General features: G+C 39.4%; 1 protein-coding gene across 1 annotated transcript in view; it reads right to left on the bottom strand.

Annotated features, from left to right (window-relative positions):
- The window catches only part of LOC132379461 (IQ domain-containing protein J-like), a 328,677-nt gene extending 312,478 nt beyond the window's left edge, over positions 1-16,199 (bottom strand). Inside the window, exon 1 of the mRNA XM_059947359.1 lies at positions 16,076-16,199. Coding sequence (XP_059803342.1) covers positions 16,076-16,081 — 6 coding nt within the window. The 5' untranslated portion in view covers positions 16,082-16,199. The remainder of the gene's footprint in view (positions 1-16,075) is intronic.
- Between the last annotated feature and the right edge of the window lie 5,330 nt (positions 16,200-21,529).

The raw sequence follows: 21,529 nt of genomic DNA on the forward strand, positions 1-21,529 counted from the left end.
GATGCCCTTGCTCACAGCTCAGTGCCCAAATTATACTCTCCAAGTGAAACAAGAAGACAGGAATAAATTATTTTACTGTATTTGTTGTTCTACGACAAACACAAACGTGTGATTACTTCACTGAAGAGTCCTTTAGTCCATGACTGAATTTGAACATCCAGTCTCCTGCTGCTTTAATTTCCCATCCCACCTGAGTTTTCAATCTTTACCATCCGAGACAACTTTTGCTTAAGCAGCATTTTAATACCTTTTAGATAAATCTCAACATACATCATCACTCCTAATATTTTAAGTAACCAGTCCTCCTAACGGCTCCAATGCTTTTATTTTAAGCTTTTTTAGGCACATTGTTTTTTAAATGTCCTAGCTCCATTCATCTTTATTGTGCACAAGTTCTCTTTCTACTACCAAAATACTCTTTCTTCTATTCCATCATATTTCCCTTCTAACACCTCCAAACAGCACACAATCAATCAACCACCCCATCCCCATATTCTGCATAACTCTACAACAGTTACATTTCCGATATTTCCAGTTCAGATGTGATTGTCAAATTGATTATTTTTCTTGACTCCACAGATTCAGCTTAAATTGCTGAGTATCTCCAGTATTATTGTTTGTCCATTAGTGATGTAGAACTCAAAGTTCAGAAAAAGAATCAGGTCTACTATCACGAATGTATGTTATGAAATTTGTTGATCTGTGGCAGCAGTACAGTGCAGGACATAAAGATTACTGTGTCACAAAAACAAGTAAGTGCTGATGAAGGATCTCAGCCTGAAAGCCACCTGACTTGCTAAGCTCCTCCAACATTTTGTGCATGTTGCTCAAGATTTCCAGCATCTGAAATACTCATTTGTAGATGAATAACCAATTCTGAAACTTCATAAAGCACTGGTGAGACCTCACTTAAGACTATTGTGAGCAGGTTTGGGCCCCTTATCTTAAAGGATGTGCTGAGACTGGAGAGGGTTCAAAGGAGGTTCACGAAAATAATTCCAGGATTGAATGGCTTGTCATATGAAGTGTTTGATGGCTCTGACCCTGTATTCACTGGAATTTAGAACAATGAGGGGTGACCTCATTGAAACCTATTGAATGGTGAAAGGCCTTGATGGTGTAGATGTGGAGAGGATGTTTCCAATGCTGGGAGAGTCTAAGACCAGAGGATACAGCCTCAGAATAGAGAGGTGTTTTTTTAGAACAGAGTTGAGGAAGAATCTCTTTAGCCAGGGAGTGGTGAATCTGTGAAATTATTTGACACAGGCAGCTGTGGAGGCGAAGACTTTATGTATATTTAGAACAGAGGGTGATAAATTCTTGGGCATGAAGGAAGAAGGCAGGAGCTTAGGGCTGAGAGGAAAATTGGATCATCAATGATGATATGGTGGAGGAGACTCGATGGGCCAAATGGCTTAATTCTGCTCCTATATCTTATGGTCTTATGGTACTGTTCACAAGCTCAGATATCCAATGGCAGAGGGGAAGAAGCTGTTCCTAAAATATTGACAGTGGGTAATGTTGGCAGTAATGAGAAGACAGCACGTCCCAGATGGTGAGGGTCCTTAGTAATGCATGCTGGTTTTTGAAGATATCCTCAATATCAGTGATAGAACTAGCTATGCCCACCACCTTCTACAACCTCTTCCAATTCTAGGCATTGGAGCCTCCATATCAGCTGGTATTACAACTAGCCAGAAAGCTCTCCATCGTGCATCTTTAGAAATTTACCAGAGCATTTGGTGACACACCAAATATCTTTAAATTCTTCATGGAGTATAGCCCCAGGTGTGCCTTCTTTATGATTGTATCAGTATGTTACGCCCAGGGTGGGTCCTCAGTGATGTTGATGCCCAGGAACTTGAAGCTGCTCACCCTTTCCACCACCACTGACCCTTCAACGAGGACTGGCATGTATTTTCCCAAAATCCACAACCTGAGGTGCACACTCACTGCCTTGGTCTTGCTGAAGTTGAGTGCAAGTTATTTGTTGCATACCATTCAACCACCACTCAATTTCACTCTGCTTACCTGTCACCATCAGGGTTTTTAAAAATCAAAAACAATGGTGTAACTGGCAAATTAACAGATGACATTTGAGCTGTGCCTATCCCCGTGACCATGAGTGTAGAGAGAGAGCAGAGCATTGAGCTAAACAATCATCTCTGAGGTACGCGTGTGTTGATTGTCAGCAAGAAAAAGATTTTGTAACTGATGTGCACTGACTGTGGATTGAGGTTTGTCTCTTTATAATTCCTCCGATAAGAAGCTTTGCTTCACAAGCTTCAATTCACTTTTACTTTCTCTATTATGTTTTGGATTTGTCCAAACCATTTTGACTTACTAAGCTCTCTCATTCTAGAAATGCCTGTCATCCATAAAGAAGGCAAATCTACTTAATATGCTGGCATGTATGAGCCTATATTCTCACCTACAGCATGTCCATACTGTCCCAAATAATTCACTGTGTAGTTACAAGCAAGGAAGTGGAAAGGAGTCAATTTCTCTCACGTAACAGTATTAATGTCAAAACATGTTACCTTGTAAAAACCCTAGACTGTAATTTCTCTCAGAGGAAGTATTGTTCAACATGACAGTCTTGAATGTTAGTGGCAGAAATTTCAAGGTGTTAAAGTAAATTGATAAGTCTTTTAGTCACGTAAGTAAGAATAAAAAAGAATCAAAATAAACCAGTGACATATATTTTGCTTTCAATGTTCTGTGAATAAAGTGCAAGTAACTTCAATGAGAAATATGCTTACAACACTAGATTATTTTCCTTTGGAATATAAATCTCAGGATGTGGCATATACTACAGTTGTTAACTGATCTGCATTCTCCCCAAAGTGAGATTATCCATACATACTAAACAAATATTATTCAGAGTACTGCTTCCTCTAGTCTTATAGAAATAATATTTTAAAAATATAAAAACACAAATGTACAACATGTTAAATTGGCTCTTCTATATTTTGTGAAATTCCTTTGTTAGGACAAGCCATGCCTGTTAGCAGCAGTCAATTTTAATATACAGTCGTACAAATTTCAGAAAAATGGAAAATATATGGATCTATATATTCCACCATACAAGGTAAACATATTTTAGTGTGTTTTAAAATATGTCTGGCTGCAGATTGTGGTTATGGAGCAATAACAGAGGATGTTTTTCACTGAGAAACATTAATACCATGAAGTAGACAGTAGCACAGCTGGCAGAGTTGCTGCTTATTCTCTCCAGGGATCTACAGTATCTCCAATCCTGATCTTGGACAACAGGTATATGGAGACTGCACATTTCCCTGTGATCACCTGGGTTTCTTCCAGGTTCTTTGGTTAACTCCCTCAACACAAAGAAGTAAATAACTTAGCTGTGATAATTTGCCCTAATGTATACGTTGGCAGCTGATTTAATCTGGCAAGAGTTGGTGGTAATTTGGGGAGAGTAAAATGAAGTTTATGTGAAGCTATCCTCCAAAAGGACCACACCTTGCCATAGTTTGCAGGCTTGCATGCTTCAAAGACCTGGAAAGCTAAGCTGGCTGGAGTCAGGGCTTCATGCTTTGGCTCTTAGTAGCAGCACCCATGTCAAACAGGTCAAAGGGTAGAGGCCAGACTAAGGGTGGTCCACCAGTCCTCAAGGCTTGGGGATTCAGCTCAGGGTTAACAACCCCAAATGGTCAAACAAAACTGTTACAGAAACAGCAACAAAGAATCCTCTTACATTTGTGTGTGTCGATATTCCCAAGTCTCCACCCGGGACTTACATGGCTGACAGTAGTGAAAGCCAAGAGGAAGCTACTGACACAATGGAGGAGACCAAGGAGAGACAGAGATGAAGGACCTTCACTGCCACTGTAAACGCCAGTGGCAGAACAGACAGTAAGTAACGGTAAGTGAGAACTCAGAAAGCCTGAGGACCCAATGGAAGACTCTGACGACAGTGGAGCTTACTCAGATCTGAAACAATGTTTATCCTTCAAGCAAACTTGCTGATCATTTGGTCATAATCACATTTGTTGTACAGATTCCTGCATTACAATTCTGCTTACACTTCAAAAGTACTGAATGGCTGTTAAGTACTTCTGGCATTCTTGAGGTGATGAATAGCACAATATAAATTTTACTTTTGCTCTAGTGAGTCAATTGGCAACAGTGGATGCTGTTATCACCATTACTATCCAAACTAGACAATGATCATTGAGGATTGTTAATAAACTCCATGTGAAAATTCAAAACCAGCTTGTAAATGAAAAATACAGCCTTCTCCCTGTTGCAGCTCACTTGGTACTCTGGCTGTTCAGCACTGCAGCTTCACTCCTCGAGAGCATTATCATCGATAATTGGACCACCAGGTGATGGAAGCAAGGAACAAAAATGGCTCTCACATTTGTACAACATTTGGAGAATGGCTACATTATACACATGCAGATTTTGGCTGAACTGCTTCACCTGTGATGCCACCTAAAACCCAACAGACCTGCTAATCAATTTTGTAATTTTAGAGTGACCCATCAGTTGTCAAATTGAAAGTCTCCTTCCCAGTTCTTTGCTTCAAATTGTGAGTTATGTGAGTAAGATTCCAGAAGGACAAAAGGACACAAAATGAAATGAATAGCTAACTTTCCAGCTGTAAGATTGGTTGTACTGTCTGGAGAAAATATGTCGGGAAATCAAGTGAAGTGAAGTGAAGAAGCACAATTGTGTATTGAAACTGTCTCCTTTTAAGTTTAAATCACTAATTAAAATTCTTAAACACTCTGCTGGTTTGTCAAAATTGAAAGCCCACCATCTGTAAGGAGAAAGAAGAAAACAATGACATGAATGTTCAGATCAGATTTGCTACATGAAGTCTCTTCATGAAGTAAATGCTCATCTACAAAATATACTTTGAAATCCCAACTGGTACTCTACTTCACTGAAGACAGGGCTCAGGCCTCTACGATAAGCAACAACCAGCAAACTGGCTTATAAATAGCCTTGGAACTGGAAGACAACATAGCAACTATTTTAGTGCACCCTTCTGATCATTTTAAAACTTGTATCCTCCAGTAGATCATAGTACCAATTCCTGCCACTTTAAAAAGAATGCTACATACATCCCAAGTCAATAGGAAAATAGAGAGGTTGAAGTAGACACAGAATAAACAGTCAGAAAACTCAAATAGTGTTCTCTTTTATTTGTCTCATATTTTGGATTTTCTTTTATCAGTTACTGCCCTATTTATTAGGGTTTCCAAAATTTGAACTGGTCAAGACCAACATGGCACTGATGTGAACTGATATGAGATTCTCAATCCAGGCTCAATTTTTCTTCAAGATAGATGTCAAGAATTTCTTTTCATGCCTCTAGACAGCAGTTTCAACCCCCATATTACAACCTGCTTGCAATATATTACCATGGATGAAAGAATATTCAAGCTTTTACAATGTTGAGTACATCCTCAGCTTTGTGCGCAAAGAAAAAATTACAATTATCCTGTTTCTGTGACACACTCAGCCATAAGGTAATAAATTGATTTATAATAATAAATAAATGTGACCCATTTTGCAAGTGGGGGAGAAAAGTAGTAGAAGGTTCCCTGGAAATCGACAGCAAAGAGAGAGACACATAGGGAAAAAACCATTTTGAGCATGAACTCAGGAGATTCAAACCGAAACTAAAAACCATACTTCTGAATGTGGGATGCTAGCAACAGTAAAATAAAACAGGTAATCACAGAGGAACTAATTAAATACATTACTGCACCAAGAAATCATTCAGTCATTTTACCATCTGAGAAAAATGGCTCAGCAGTTGTAAGACTAATGGTAATATCGTAACTGCTTTCCTTGCACAAACGGTAATCCAATAAGCCATGTGCACTTACAAACTGGTTGCTGGAAAAGTAGGTAGTTTAAATTTGTATGATTAAACACTGTTATTATTTAACACTTGCTTTGTGTGTAATTAAATGTAAATGCATGGGAGAATCAATCAAAATATAAGGCAGAGACTTTGACAGAAATTGGTGGTTTCACTTCTTTATACATAAACCATCAAACAGAGAATGATAGAGCACTGCAATAAAGCAAAATATCTTTACTTAAAAGAATTGTTACTATGAATGGTTCCATTATAATTGCCATTTTAGATCCACAAGAAGGTTATGATGCCTGTAGCTACTTGCAGCTTGGCATTATACATTGTTCTGCTTTGTTATAATGCCATATAGGAATAAATAATCAATTTTAATTAAGAAATCCAAAATGTGTTTCTAATTTCCTAGCTATTTGCACAAAATTGTTTTTTTTAATATTGGATTCAATTTATCCAAAATGAGAACAAGCCTGCATTATCTAATGAACATAGTGTTTACATAACAAGCAAAAAAAACACCTGTGCTGTAAATATGGGGGGGGGGGGAAGCTCCATAAGAAGACCACATTTATAGAATTTGACAAATTGAATAGAGTCCTTCTCTTAATTCATCTACTTCTGCACGAAGGTCATCAACATGTGACAAAATGCAAAGCAATGCATCTTTTGGAGTAATCTGACAAGGACACCCTAAAGCAGAATCTCCACCTCCTGATGGCATGAACATTGATTTCTCTAACTTCTGTTAATACCCCTCCTCCCCTTCTTACCCCAACCCTATTTTTTTATATATATAAACAAACAGTTTATGTTTCGGGCCAAGACTCTTCTTCAGGACTGAAGTGGAAGGGGAAACACACCAGAATAAAGTTAGATACCCTGGCTTACACAGCAGGCAAGAAACCATTAACATGTCTGTTCTATTGGCGGAGAAATAATTTAAGAACTAAGAGCAGGAGGCAACCTTTCAGCATCTCAGGCCTGATCACCATTCAACAAGATCATGGAAGATCTTCCACTTCAAATTCCCACACTATCTCCATAGCCATTCATCACTTCAACATCCAAAAATATACAGATCTCAGGTTTGAACCTGTGTGGCTCTGGGACAGAAAATTGCAAAGATTCCTCTTTGTGAAGACATTTCTGCACATCCTTGCATTAACCTGATACACCATCAATAACTCACACTGAGACGTAAGGCGAGATATCGGCTTTTATTGACTGGAAGAAGGAACCAGGAGTGAGTGTCTATCATACAATGTCCTGGAGACTGAGGCCGAGCGTCAGGCCTCAGATCACCTTTATACAGGGGCCTGTGGGAGGAGCCACAGGAGCAGTCAGCAGGGGGCGTGTCCAGACGGGCACATAGTTCACCACATAACCAGAAGTAAAAAAAGTAACAAGCACTTTATCAGGATTATACTGTAGGCCTTCCAACTGTCAACAAGAGATAGAAGAGCAGATATACAGATACATAAAGATACAAGAGGAATACCGTTTCAAAAGTAGGAGATTTCAACTTGTCCAATGCTAAGTGGGATCAGCTTAGTATGAAAGGATTAAAGATGGAAATTTTAAAAGTACATGCCAGTCTGTGCGTAATCCTACTAGGGGTAGAGCAGTGCTAGAACTTATCCTAGGGAATAAGACCAGGCAAGTGGATTAGTTGGGCGAGCACTTTGCAAGGGGGTAAGGTTAGTCCAGAAACCACTCTCTGAATTGCAGGAGTCATTGGATAGGACTGGGTGTACAAAGACTTGGACCAGCTATGTTAAGGTAAATCTCAACCGTAGGAGTCTTTTAAAAGTGAAATCTTGAGAGTTCAGGGCAAATATGGTCTCGCAAGGGCAAAGGATAAAGACAGCAAGTCTAAGGATCTTTGGATTTAAGCAACACAGTCACCTGAAGAATATGGAGGGTGTCATGACATTCCTGAACAAATTAAGAAGACAGAGAGAGACCATTTCTCCAGCAGAGAAAACACAAGGAAAACTCCAAGGAATTTTCATCAGGATATTAAGACCAAATAGGTAACCAGGGAAACAGTGGCCCCAGAGAGACAAAAGGAGCAATTTGTGCACAGACCCAGAGGACATGGGTCAAGTGTTAAATAAATATTTTTTTTCATCTATACTCATTAAGGAGAAAGATATTGATGTGGGAGATTTCATTTTGGATTGTGAAATTCCAGGGAACATTAAGATTATAAAGAATGTATAAATGTCTTGTGGGAATAAAGGTGAACGAATCCCCAGGGCCTAATGAGAGATAGTCCTGGCTACTACTGAAGGTAAGGGAGTATGTTGCTGGTGCTCTGACACAGATTTTAAGTCCTCTCCAACCATGGAGCTATTGGTGACAGATTCTGTCTAACATTTTTTTTTGAGGTGGTAACTAAACCCTAGGTGGGTCTATCTATCGATTGCAAAAAGACAGAATGTATGGTGATATCCAAAAATAAGGAGAATCCTATCTGCAGGCTGAGAATAAACGGGGAAGACATAAAACAAGTACAGAACTTTTGCTACTTAGGAAGCTGGATGACATCACATGGCAGGTGCGACATGGACATCAAAAGAAGAATAGGGATGACAAAAGACACCTTTATGAGAATGAAGAGTATACTGAGCAGCACTAAACTAGGCTTGACAACCTGCCTCAGAGTACTGAAAATTATATTTATCCAGTTATGTTATATGGCTCAGAATGTTGTACAATATCTAGTAACATGAGGAAACTAACTGAAACAGCAGAGATGTGGTTTTTGAGGAGGATGCAAAGAATATCATGGACAAAACGAGTATCTAACCAGGATGTCATGAACGGAGCAAGCACAAAAAAATAATGTAGAGATCATGAAAAGGCAAAGTAGCTTCATTGGACATGTGATTAGGAAAGAGGAGTTAGAATGAACGATAATTATGAGAAAGATTGAAGGGAAGAAAGCAAGAGGAAGGCAAAGACAAATGATGATGGAGAGAGCAGCCAGAGAACTGGAGATGAATACCAATGAATTGATCCACCTGACCCGAAACAGGAGTGTGTGCGCCATGGCAGTCAGAGCTCAGACTGGGCCTGGCACCTGATGATGATGATGATGAACTCAACAAAATGATGAGGGTAGTGTAGTCAATGTAATTTATCTAGCCTTTGGAAAGATTTTTGACAAGTCCCACATTGAAGGCTGATCTAAATGGTTAGAGCCTAAGGGATTCAAGGCAAGTTTGCAAAGTGGATATGGAATCTGCTTTTGTGATTGGATGCCAGTGACCAGCAGAGTACCATAGTAATAGTACAAGTCCTGTGACTTTCCAAAATGCATCACCTCCCTCTTAATTGTTCATTAAACACATTTTCCATTCCTTAGTCCACTTCTCAAAATTGTTCAAGATCTCCTAAAATCTACAATATCCTTCTTCATTACCAACATCTAATTTTGTGTCATTTGCAAATTTACTGGCCGCACTTTGTGCTTTGCATTCTAAACCAACTATATAAGTAACAAATATCATGGGTCTCAATACCAACTCCAGCAGCACACCACTAACCATCAGCCTCCACTCTGAGAGCCAATCTTGGAATCACTTTACAGGAATTTTCAGGAAGGATGTTTTCACCTACAGCGTGTTTGCAATCTGGAACCACTGCCTGAGAAAATGGTGAAGGCAGAAACTCTCCTAACATTTAAGAAACATTTCAGCAAGCTCTTGAGTTACCAAAGCATAGTAACCGACAGATCTAATGCTATAATATGGGATTTGATAGTCAGCGTGCACATGGTGAGACAATTGGCTGTATAAATCTTTGATTCTACTATTCAGGACAGTAAAAATTCACAGCAATGTTTTCTGCACCCTGCCTCTTCTGAGCTATGCCAACCAGATTCCAATTTTACACTACGATCTGCTGAATTAAATTCCTAATTACTGTACCTAATTGCATCCTTTATTAACAACATTACTCCACCTCCTTCTTGTTTGTCTTTCCTCAGTGCTGAATACACTGGAGTGTTTAGTTTTGGCCAATGATTACCCTGAAGTCACATTTCTGTGATTTCAATAAGATTATACTCATTTACAACTATTTGTACTATTGACTTATCCACTTTGTTATGGATACAGCATGCATTTAAGTGGAGAACTGTGAAATTCGGCCTTTTAATAACTTCTAAAATATGACCAGATTTTACTTTGCTTCCACCACCTATTTATGAGCTACATTTCTAGTTTTACCATATAGTTACCATACTAAATTAGAATTTAAAAAGAGAATTGTGGGCTGATCCCACATTCTCTGTTCAAATAACATTTCATTAAGGGACGTATGTTTTTAAGCAATACCTGGATTAACTGACCTATGAGAGCGCTGCTTTCAATTATTTCACACTGTCTTTCATGATGTATTGCTATAATTACAAATTATCTGGTAATTATCACATTACTATTAGCGGGAGCCTTTGTTTGGAAAGTACCTTCAATACAATGACAGTGATACACTTGAAGAACTATTCATTGGCAGTAAAGATGATTAGTATCTTAACAAGCATGAAAGGCCATTACATAATTGCAAATTTTTCTCACTTTTTTCAGAGGGAGGACAGAGTCCTTTGCACTGCAATCAACCTGTGAAGACAGAGATGATCTCCCACTGCAAAAGAGTGCCCTCTGTTTGAGCTACACTGGAAGCCAGGAAATCCGTCCTTCAATGCCATGTTGCTGCTGATTGCTTCTGTGCCGAGAAGAGTCATGTTAATTCCACATGAAATGCTGTGCAAGGTTGACTCTGGACGACCAGTGTTGCTGGCATTGCATAGAGCGGGGGTCGGCAACCTGCGGCTCCCGAGCCATTTGTGGCTCTTTCACCTCTGTGCTGCGGCTCCCTGTGGCTTTGGGAAATAATTGGTCAGTATTTAATTAAAATGTATTTTATGTTAGTTTGTTAGCTTTTGAAATGTAATTCTAAATTTGAAGATTATGGTGATCTTGTACAATCTAAGTGTGGCGACACATTTCCTGGCACATCCGAAACGGCTCACAATTAGCCAGCATTCCGGCTAAGGGAGATAGCCTACGGGGGTTTGTGAGTACGCGTCTTTTGCAGCATCTGCATCCATGGGGGCTGGGTTGAGGGAGGCTTAAAAGCAAGGCTGTTTAGTTAGAATAAAGTTATTCGACTGCAGTTTACTGACTGCGTGAGCACACCGCTACAACGTGTTTTTATCGCTATTAATATACGTCACCACTGCCAATACCTGACACCCGCCAGTGCGCGATTTCTTTAATTTTTCGATCCAAGGTAAGCCAACTATGGAGAATTCTAAAAAAAGAAAAGTGACTGAAGAAAACAGAACGTTTAATGATACGTGGACAGATTCATTTGCTTTCACTGTTGACGAGACTGGTTTACCGGTATGCTTAATATGCAATGAGAAACTAGCAAACAACAAAAAGTCAAATGTCGCAAGGCATTTCCAGAGTAAACACGCAGCCTTTGCTCAAAAATATCCGGATGGAGATGAGAGAAAAAAAGCCATTTCGGAACTGATGCGGAAGGTTGATCTGAGCAAAAATCATTTCCAGAAATGGATGAAGTCTGGAAAATCAACGACATACGCCAGTTATATTGCCGCTCAGGAAATAGTCAGGCACGGGAAGCAGTTTACAGATGGTGAATATATAAAAGAATCTTTCATTAAGATTTCAGAACATCTATTCACGGACTTTAAAAACAAGAGTGAAATTGTGCAGAAAATCAGGGATATGCCCCTCTCTGCAAAGACTGTCAAAGACAGAACCATAAAAATGGCAGAAGACATCACAAGACAGCAAATTAAAGACATCAATTCAGCTGTGGCCTACTCGATTGCCTGTGACGAGTCTAAAGACAAAGGTGATATTGAACAAATAGCGTTGTTCTGCCGGTATGTAAACTCTGCCGGGCCTCAGGAAGAACTGATTGAGTTGATACCTCTAAAAGACCAAACACGGGGGGAGGACATCTGTGAGGCTGTCTTGAATTGTTTAAGAGCCAAAGGAATAAAGACCACCCATCTGGTGTCAGTAGCTACTGATGGGGCTCCGAATATGACGGGAACGCACAAGGGATTTGTGGCTTTACTGCAGAAGTCGCTGGACAGAAAGCTGCTGACTTTTCACTGCATCTTGCACCAAGAGGCACTGTGCGCTCAAACATTTCCTCCGGAATGCACAGAAGTAATGGATGTTGTCATTCAGATTGTCAATAAAATAATGGCAAAAAGTTTAAATCACCGTCAATTCCGTTTGTTACTGGACGAGATGGAAAGCGCATATTCTGATCTCCTGCTGCACAACAAAGTCCGGTGGCTATCCAAAGGGGAGGTGCTGAAATGCTTTGTCGCGTGTCTGGAAGAAGTGAAAACTTTCCTGGGCAGCAAAGGGCTCACCTTTCCTGAGCTGGAACAGCCAGAGTGGCTGGAAAAGCTACACTTCATGGTAGACATGACAGCGCACCTGAACATGCTGAACACAGCTCTTCAGGGGAAAGGACGCACAGCCCTGCACATGTTGGAGGATGTTTTGGCATTCGAGCGCAAGTTGACAGTGCTTGCCAGAGATTTACAGAAAGGCACTTTGTCTCACTTCCCCAATTTGAGAGAGTTCAAACAAGGTCACGACATGATAATTTCAGAGTATTTACATTCTGCAATCATCGCAATGCAAACATCGCTTGGGAAACGCTTCTGTGAGTTCAGAGAGGAAAAAAACACATTATCCTTCCCGGTCACTCCCTTAAGCATCGATCCTTCCCTACTGAATACGACTGCATTGGCAGGTGTGAGTCAACCTGATCTTGAGATGGAACTGGCCGACATAGCCGACAAAGACATATGGGTGTCCAAGTTTAGACGCTTGACAGCAGACCTTGAAGATGTTGCCCGTCAGAAGGCCGTTCTTGCTCAGAATCACAAATGGAGTGATATTGAAAACCTTCCAAAACCGGACAAACTTGTGTTCGAAACATGGAATGCTATGCCCGACATTTATGTAAACATGAAAAAGTATGCGCTTGGAGTCCTGTCGATCTTTGGATCCACATATGTATGTGAGCAGGTGTTCTCCAACATGAACTTTATTAAAAACAAACATCGCGCACGCCTCACAGATGACAGCTTGTGATCCTGTGTAAAGATGAAGGTGACGTCATACAGCCCTGATGTGCAGACGCTGTGCGCTGAGGTCCAGGAGCAGAAATTCCATTAACCAAGTATGATAAATATTTTAATTGCCTATTATTTTATGTATATTCATATTTTTTCATTGTTCAGTGAAATAGTCCTTTTATTTTTCAGGCTGACAGCTGGCTGATGTTATTTTTGGTTTGCTGCTGGCGGCAAATTTAAGTTTGGCATTTTTCATAAATACAAGAAGGACTCAAATAGACGTTGAGTATTTTACTTAAAAGTAACCTTCAACCCAACGTCTTTTTTTCGGAGTTCAAAATGTTTTTGTTGCATGCAGAAATGTAATTTCGTTTTCTCTGCAGGAGTTCATCAATTTCATAAATGCAACACATTATAGTTTGTTTATACATAGCATAAAGGCAAAAAAAACGTTGTATGCAGTGTTATTTCATTTTAAATGTCAAACGGGTTTTGCGGCTCCCAGTGTTTTCTTTTCTGTGGGAAACGGATCCAAGTGGCTCTTTCAGTGGTAAAGGTTGCTGACCCCTGGCATAGAGGCTTTCTGCCAGATCTGACAAGGCACCTCCGGTTTATTATTGTAACTGTTACGAATGTGGAGCAACTCTGAGGGGCCAAAGGGTACAAAGTCGCCCCCTCCTTTTTGAGAATCGCAAGATCGCTATTATTTCGGGTCTAAGACCCAGGAAATGAGAGGGAGACACACACACAGAATACACAACCACGTGGAATGTCTCCTGACATAAGCGGAACGGAACCACTGAATACTGCCATTGTCTCTTGGAGACGGAATTGTGTATTGGGTACTGTACTATTCATTGAAACCCCTCAGGGGACAACCAAAGTGGGCTGGTTGAGGGATTGCATCATCCCAACCTGACTGACATCTGAGACCCCGTGAGTGAGGATAAAAGAGGGTCTGGGGAACAACCCCTTTAGACGCACCAGGAGAAACGCTAGAAATCCAGTTTCAGCGTTTTATAGCGAAAGCCGGTGGGGGCTCGTGTGCATCCTCCCTTGCCTGGGTGGCAGGCTCATCACGGAAGAATGGTTTAGCTAAAGGAGAGGTCACAATTGAATGGCCACGACATCGAGACTTCTGACGGATCGAAATCATAAAGGAAAATTGGCAAGTTTTTCTCTCTCTCTCTCTCCAACAACTGCAACACAGCGACAACCAAATGACAGCAGCTTGTGTGAACTGCAGCAAACTTTATATTTCCATTGGACAATTCATTATCCCCTAGACAACGATAGAGCTTATTTCTTATTGATTATTATTATACCCGCACTTTTAGGTTTAGTATTGACGACGTATATTATCTGTATATTTGCATTGATATTATTTTTGTGTATTTTTGCTAATAAATACTGTTAAAAATAGTATCACCAGACTCCAACGGACACCTCTATCTTTGCTAATAAGTGACCCAGTTATGGGGTTCGTAACACTTGAATGCAATAGCCTTCTACAGGTGACTTCGCCAAAACCCTCACAAAGCGATAGTTTGTTAGTGGAATATCCCTGAACAACCTACACCTCCTGACTAGCTGAAAGGAGAAAGTCAGAGATGCAATGAGAGGTCAGTGAATTCTGGATCTACATCATTACACCATACGTAACTTCTAAATCATAAGAGATTGTGGGGCCAGGAGTGAGAGTATGAGAAAGAGCTTTTAGTTTGATGGTTTGACTACCACCATTTACTTGCTGTTGGGGGGGGGGGAGAGATTATCATAGGTCTGCATGTTCACATTTCTTCAAAGTCCAGACTGACTGTTATATGAGGATAGAAGGGTGGTGCCTTGAGTTATATAGGAGCTCAGTGGCCAAATGGGTGTCATAAAATGCTATCACTGAAGCAACTGTAACTTACATGACATTCTATCAAGTCACTAGCCCAAGACATTCATTTCCCAAATGCTCCTGAGCTGATTTCATAGCATATGCCCGGTGAGCCTTATGATAAATTTATCCCTTTAGATTTGTTGCATGTCTTTCTCTCCTCCTCCTCCTTCCAACATGGCACCAATGGAAATGCACACTCACTCCCCTGTCATGTTTAGCCTAGTTATCCTTGTTACATCCTCTCCCTCATGTTCCTGAGCCCACAATAAGCAGTTCCTTAATCTATGCAGTGTGCCTTTAAGTGAGCTAGTTTCAGCTGATACTCGCCACTGCCATTTGAGCTTTTCTGCTGTGGTGCTGATCAAATTAGCGGTAGTTTCACAGCCTGGATCATATGAATGAGCAGGTGAGATATATCTGTGGCACTGCTTGCATGCGATGAAATGAAAGCTGGATAACTGTCCCACCTCACCCATGATAGATTCGAAATACTACAGTTGCCCAAAAGCTAAAATAAAAAGAGAAAATGCTGGAAATACTGAGCATTTCTAAACTAAACATCTCTGGAGAGGAAAAAAAAACAAAAATTACGTTTCAGTATGATGACTATTATCACAGAACAAAAATATCACACCTAAAGCATGGTGATAGGTCATCAAACTACAGTACATCTCAAAATGTTGTTTGAACATGAGACATTTTGCTATGTGAAGGAAGATATTGTTTTCTAATTCTATTAGACTTTTCACAATTCTGTCAGTATTCCTGTCAAAGGAAGATTATTCAGACCACCTTATAATTAGGAGGGGAAGATAAAGCAACAAACCACGTGACTGAGTATGGGATGAGATTGATGGTATCAGGGATGAAAGTAATTCTGTGGAATAACAAATGTGAAAAACATACATACAAAATCTTATGTCTCAGAAGAAGGCAGAATCTCTCTTTTGTAGTGTACTTAAAAATTCTCCTTCTAAACATCTGTAGCAGAACTTTAAATGTCACTCTCTAATCAGGTGCCAATGAGTGAGCATTTTAAATCTTAACTATCTAACAGATGGTGCCATCACTGGAGAGTGAGGAGAGGAATTTAAATATAGTGAAATAAAAAGATAATTAACATCCATTTTATTGTGCTATATTTATAGATCATCAGCCTTCGTATGTAAAATCCCAATTCTCTTACCTTCATTTAGAATGGTTTAAAATGTGGATTTAATTAATCAATCGTGCACTTCCAGCAGAAATCAGCACTCAACAGAAGAGTTCAGAATAAAGCTGCAACAACCGCAGCATTGTTTGCTTGATCCATCTGTGCACAGCTCTTAAAGCAGCATGGAGAAATTAATGTTTCAAGCTTACTTACTTCAATCACAAGGTCAATGCTTTCTTCAGTCATCATTTGTAGAAGACATCATTATTATTTTTACACAGAGGCATGTTACATTTTACATAAAATAAATAAACTAAATGCTTTATTAAGATAACAAAACAGGGTTGGATATTCAGCAACATATCTGCAGTTTGTAATTAAAAGACGTGGCATATTTAGGACTGGAATGCTCATATAGGAATCTGAAACTCAATACCTCTAGTTCCGCTTTCCATACACCTGTCTACTATATTTTATGTTGTTGGTTATACTACTGGGCTACAGCCTTGACTTGACATTGTACATTAAGATTTAATACGCAGTGATTTAAGTGCAGCAGGAGAGCTGGTGATCTCAGATCACTGCCGGAGTCAATAAACCATTAATACAACAGCGCCATGAGCAAATGACTTTATACATTAACACAGCGATTACATGGGGAGCAAACAGAAAGGCCACTGAGCTAATAAAATTATTTTTCATCTTCCAACAGGACAAAATTATAGTCTACCACATTTGACTGGTGACTGTAGTTAATTATTTAAAATACAGCTTTTCAAGCAGACTGAGCATTAGCAATTCATAAATTTAATTAAATTCTTTACTCCCTTGTACAAGGTAAGCTGGAGTAGAAAGTCCTGTGTATTTGGGATTGGTTTAAAGCAAACACCTAGCTGGAAGCCAAAGTAATTGGGGCACGTGCATTTACAAGCTGTACTGAGATTACACCTGCATTTCCTTGGTCACTAACACCTAGACTAATTCCTATGTCTGAGAACACAGGCACATTATTATGACTCTGCACACAGGCGTAAGAAATTAGTTGATGTTACTTCAACAAAGTCATCTTTATTTCTTTCAACATTGATGAATAAAGTTAATTAAAATACTTTATCAAAATAATTAAGCATATAATTATTGTTCTGCATCTGATACAAGTTCTCTCAGCCTGCTGGCTTCTGCTCAATGCAGCAACAAGGCTAGTTACTTTCAATGCTTGCAAGATGAAAACAGCTGTAATAACTTTGCAGGACAAAGTCCTTTCACATAGGCCATTTTATGCTAACAACACCAGTTTAGAAGTAATTGCACTAGGAAGGACACACTCAACTAAGAGTGTAGAGATATTGACAGATTTTGTAGACTGGAACCATATTGCAAAACTGCACTGCACAAGATGCATGCAGAGTAGAACACAGCTTTGGCGATAGTTCAGGCTGATGGTGTTGTGTGGGATGAATGGATTGAGAGTCAGGTCAGGCTTTGGGGAAGGAGCTGGAAAGGAGCAATGCTGCAGGTTGTGGGTGAGCTGACGTCAACACCAGGTTGGCAGTGAGGAATACGCTGCCAATTCTAAACTTAAGACAGCTTTACCCAAATATGGTTTCAAACACTAAACCTGGTCAGCTGGGTCTCACTTAAGTCTGTCAGAAGCCAATCTTAAATTCATTGTGAATGCCAGCACCTGGATTGGAAGCATGTTACTTGTTGGGCACAACAACCCTTTAATCAAATTTTCCAAACTTACAGAACTATTGCAGAACCTTTAAAGTGCACTGCACCTTAATAACCTTTGCAAAACATACACACAGGTATCTGATCATTTTTGGTAACCAGTTATTGAAAAATGAGCACAGATTAGATATAAATGTTGAGGGTAGAATTGCAAACTCACCCTAGCTAGTTAGCTTTGACAGACTTTTAGATCCCCACGGGAAAAAGGACCATGAGTTAATGCATTTAAGTGGTGTTGAACTGAAAGTTTAGCATGAATGGAGGAACAGCTATGAGGGGTCTAATTACCTCCTAATACAGGGATGAATATTGTTACGCTTTGTAACCCCGAACATAAAACTAATTGAAAGGAAACACAGAGCTGGGAATGCAAGTCTTAGTATTGTTTTACTCTGAAGCACATATATAACATCGTGGCATGTTGACGTATGCCATTCGCGTACTTATCGTAAAACGTATGCCATGCACGTAAATATCTCACAATGTATTATGTAAACAAAGAATGCCTAATCAAACAATATATTTACAATATTACTCAAATGTTACTGAAACATTAAATATACAACAGATATAATTACCAATGACAATGTCCCAAGAGATATCAAGGGTGGGCAGAGGAACAAAGTAGATGAACTATCTGCTTCCATTTCCTCAGCTGCTGGAATTTCCTCATGTTCATACATTATTTGCACTTATTTGTACTTGTTCACACTGACATTTACATTTAGTGAATCAAAGTTCAAAATTAAAATTTCAAAGTAAACTTATTAGCAAAGTACATATATGTTACCATATACTACCTTGAAATTTATTTTCTTGCAGGCATTTACAAGAAAATTAACAGATTTATATGAAATACTATACAAAACAAAGACTGACCAAAAATCTACGTGTAAAAGAAGATAAACTTCTTTTGCAAAAAAAGTGCAAAGGTAAGCATGCAGCTACAGAGGCAGTGAAGAAAGCTAATGGCTTTCTTGGCCTTCGTGTTGGCCTTCATAACAAGGGGAGTAGAGTATAGGAGCAAAGAGGTCCTTCTGCAGCTGTACAGGGCCCTGGTGAGACCCCACCTGGAGGATTGTGTTCAGTCTTGGTCTCCAAATTTGAGGAAGGACATTCTTGCTATTGAGGGAGTGCAGCGTAGGTTCACAAGGTTAATTCCCGGAATGGCGGGACTGTCATATGTTGAAAGATTGGAGCGACTGGGCTTGTATACACTGGAACTTAGAAGGATGAGAGGGGACCTGATTGAAACATAAGATTATTAAGAGATTGGACACGCTAGAGGCAGGGAACATGTTCCCAGTGTTGGGGAAGTCCAGAACCAGAGGCCACAGTTTAAGTATAAAGGGTAGGCCATTTAGAATGGAGTTGAGGAAAAACTTTTTCACCAGAGAGTTGTGGATCTATGGAATGCTCTGCCTCAGAAGACAGTGGAGGCCAATTCTCTGGATACTTTCAAGAAAGAGTTAGATAGAGCTCTTAAAGACAGCAGAGTCAAGGGATATGGGGAGAAGGCAGGAACACGGTCCTGATTGTGGATGATCAGCCATGATCACATTGAAAGGTAGTACTGGCTCAAAAGGCCGAATGGCCTACTCCTGCACCTATTGTCTAAACTGTGCAAATAAAAATGAGTCTCTAGGCCATAGAATCAGCTGAGAGTGGTGGTGAATGAAGTTATCTATGCTGGTCCAGGAGCCTGATGGCTGTGGGTTATAAATGGTGGTGTGGACCTAAGACTTCTGTAGCTTCTCCCTGATGGCAGTAATGAGAATGGTGAGGGGGGGGGGGGGGTCTTTGAATATGTTAATGTTAAAAGTACAGGCAACAATGTCAGTGTAAAGTGGATATTGGATACCAGTGAATGCAATTTCAGATATATATCTTCCCAATTAGACCTCCAACAAAAAAAATCAGCTCCATTAACTCTGTTTTTAATGTCAAAGGCAAGTAAGCCAACAAGATGCATATACCAGAAATTGCTCGTTTTCATGCAGTCCATTCCAGTGAGATTGATGCATTCTTACCACCACTATCATCAATGTCAATTCAATTTTCAACCCAGTGCAGAGGGAACAGAGGAAATGAGCATGTCAGTTCCTTCTTTTCTCATCAGCATCTTTATAACATTAATCCAAGCACGTACTGCTCCAAAAAAGGACAGTTGACACACACACACCAACAAGATGGAACTACATGAAACGTAACTTCATATCTGCACTACACTGCGCTCAATCTGAACATGTGTACCCATCCAGCACTATGTTACTACACTGACATACAGACTGACAAAGTCTCATGCCATCAAGGTCAAGAATCACTGAATGCAAAACTTAACTTATATTTCATATATTTATTCTCCAATGTATTATATTTATTTAATGCATTAAACAAATATACAGATTTAGTTGTGAACTTGTGCAACCATATGGAACTGAATGTTCAACCAGAGTACTTAATGAGATTTAAACATGTGGTGGCATAATGAGCAGTGTTTAATCAAATCAAAGTACTTCATCAGCAGTTTCTATTTGATACCAAGCCTTGAAGTTAAGATGCAATAAATAAGCCAAATAAGTTAAAATACTGTAAATTAGACTGATGACAGAAACATAACCCACACAAATTAACAGCAATAAACTCTGGCTCCCTGTCACATTATGCAAGGCTTATCCCATGCAGGAATTCAGAATCAATATACTCGTTAAATCTTCAAAGGTAATTTTTTTAAAAAATGGATCCCACCCCGTAAATTGGTTAATAAATTATCCCTTCAGAATTTATTTTTTACTTCCTTTTCTAAACACAACAACTTCAATTACTCTGCAAGATCTACTGTACAGTACCTGATTTAAATCCATTTTAACAGTTTGAAATTCAAAACTATTAACTCACAGTAATAATTGCACAAATTTAGCAAAATATCAAAAAACAATACCGCAGTCAAAAATTCCAAATAGGATCTACTCTAAATATAAATTTGTTTCCAACGATGTGAGCTTCTTATCGCATAGCTAATAACACATCTACAAACACAGATAAGTCTCTATACTTGAATGGGCCATATTTACTTGAGTAACATCAACAGTTCTGCATGGAATTGCTGGTGCTTCCCTGCATGTCAGTGAAATTCAGACCCTTGTGGTGGAGTTCCAACTTCCAAAAATTTCCCAACACATACGTTAGGTATCTGCCTACTAATCCTCTGCTAGTTGAGACCTAGCAAGTCCACTCATGTCAATCAAGGATTATAACCATTAGAAAAATGAGCAAATTTCACCACAATGACAATTTTTATATAATTTAGTTTATTTGGATATATGCTACTATTTGAAATTATTTACTTTAAATAATTATCATGTTACTGAAATATTTATTTAATTTTACTATGGATGTATGGTTTAACTAGCTGTTCTTGCTTTTTACAGCATTTTTGTTGCCAGGCTCAGCCTGGCTGCCTCACGACACAAGATCCTGACTTCTTTATCAGTTTATTTTGAGGAAGCTGATGTTAGAAGACTCAATAAATATGGACTTAGCCAGCTGGTGTGGCAGATGAGCAAGAGTTCCTCATTCCTCATTCACAGCCAGGACCCTCTAGGCTTTTGTTTTGCTTTTCATGTATAGTTTACAGGATTGAGACTGAAGTAGCATCTAAGGCCAACAAAGGTTTGGAAAAGAAGCCAAATTCTCTGCCTAAAAAAGCCAGATTAGACCCTTCATCCAAACTTAATTTGTTGATAATGAGAA

This window comes from Hypanus sabinus, chromosome 2, assembly GCF_030144855.1.
Source record: "Hypanus sabinus isolate sHypSab1 chromosome 2, sHypSab1.hap1, whole genome shotgun sequence".
NCBI classification, from domain to species: Eukaryota; Metazoa; Chordata; class Chondrichthyes; order Myliobatiformes; family Dasyatidae; genus Hypanus; species Hypanus sabinus.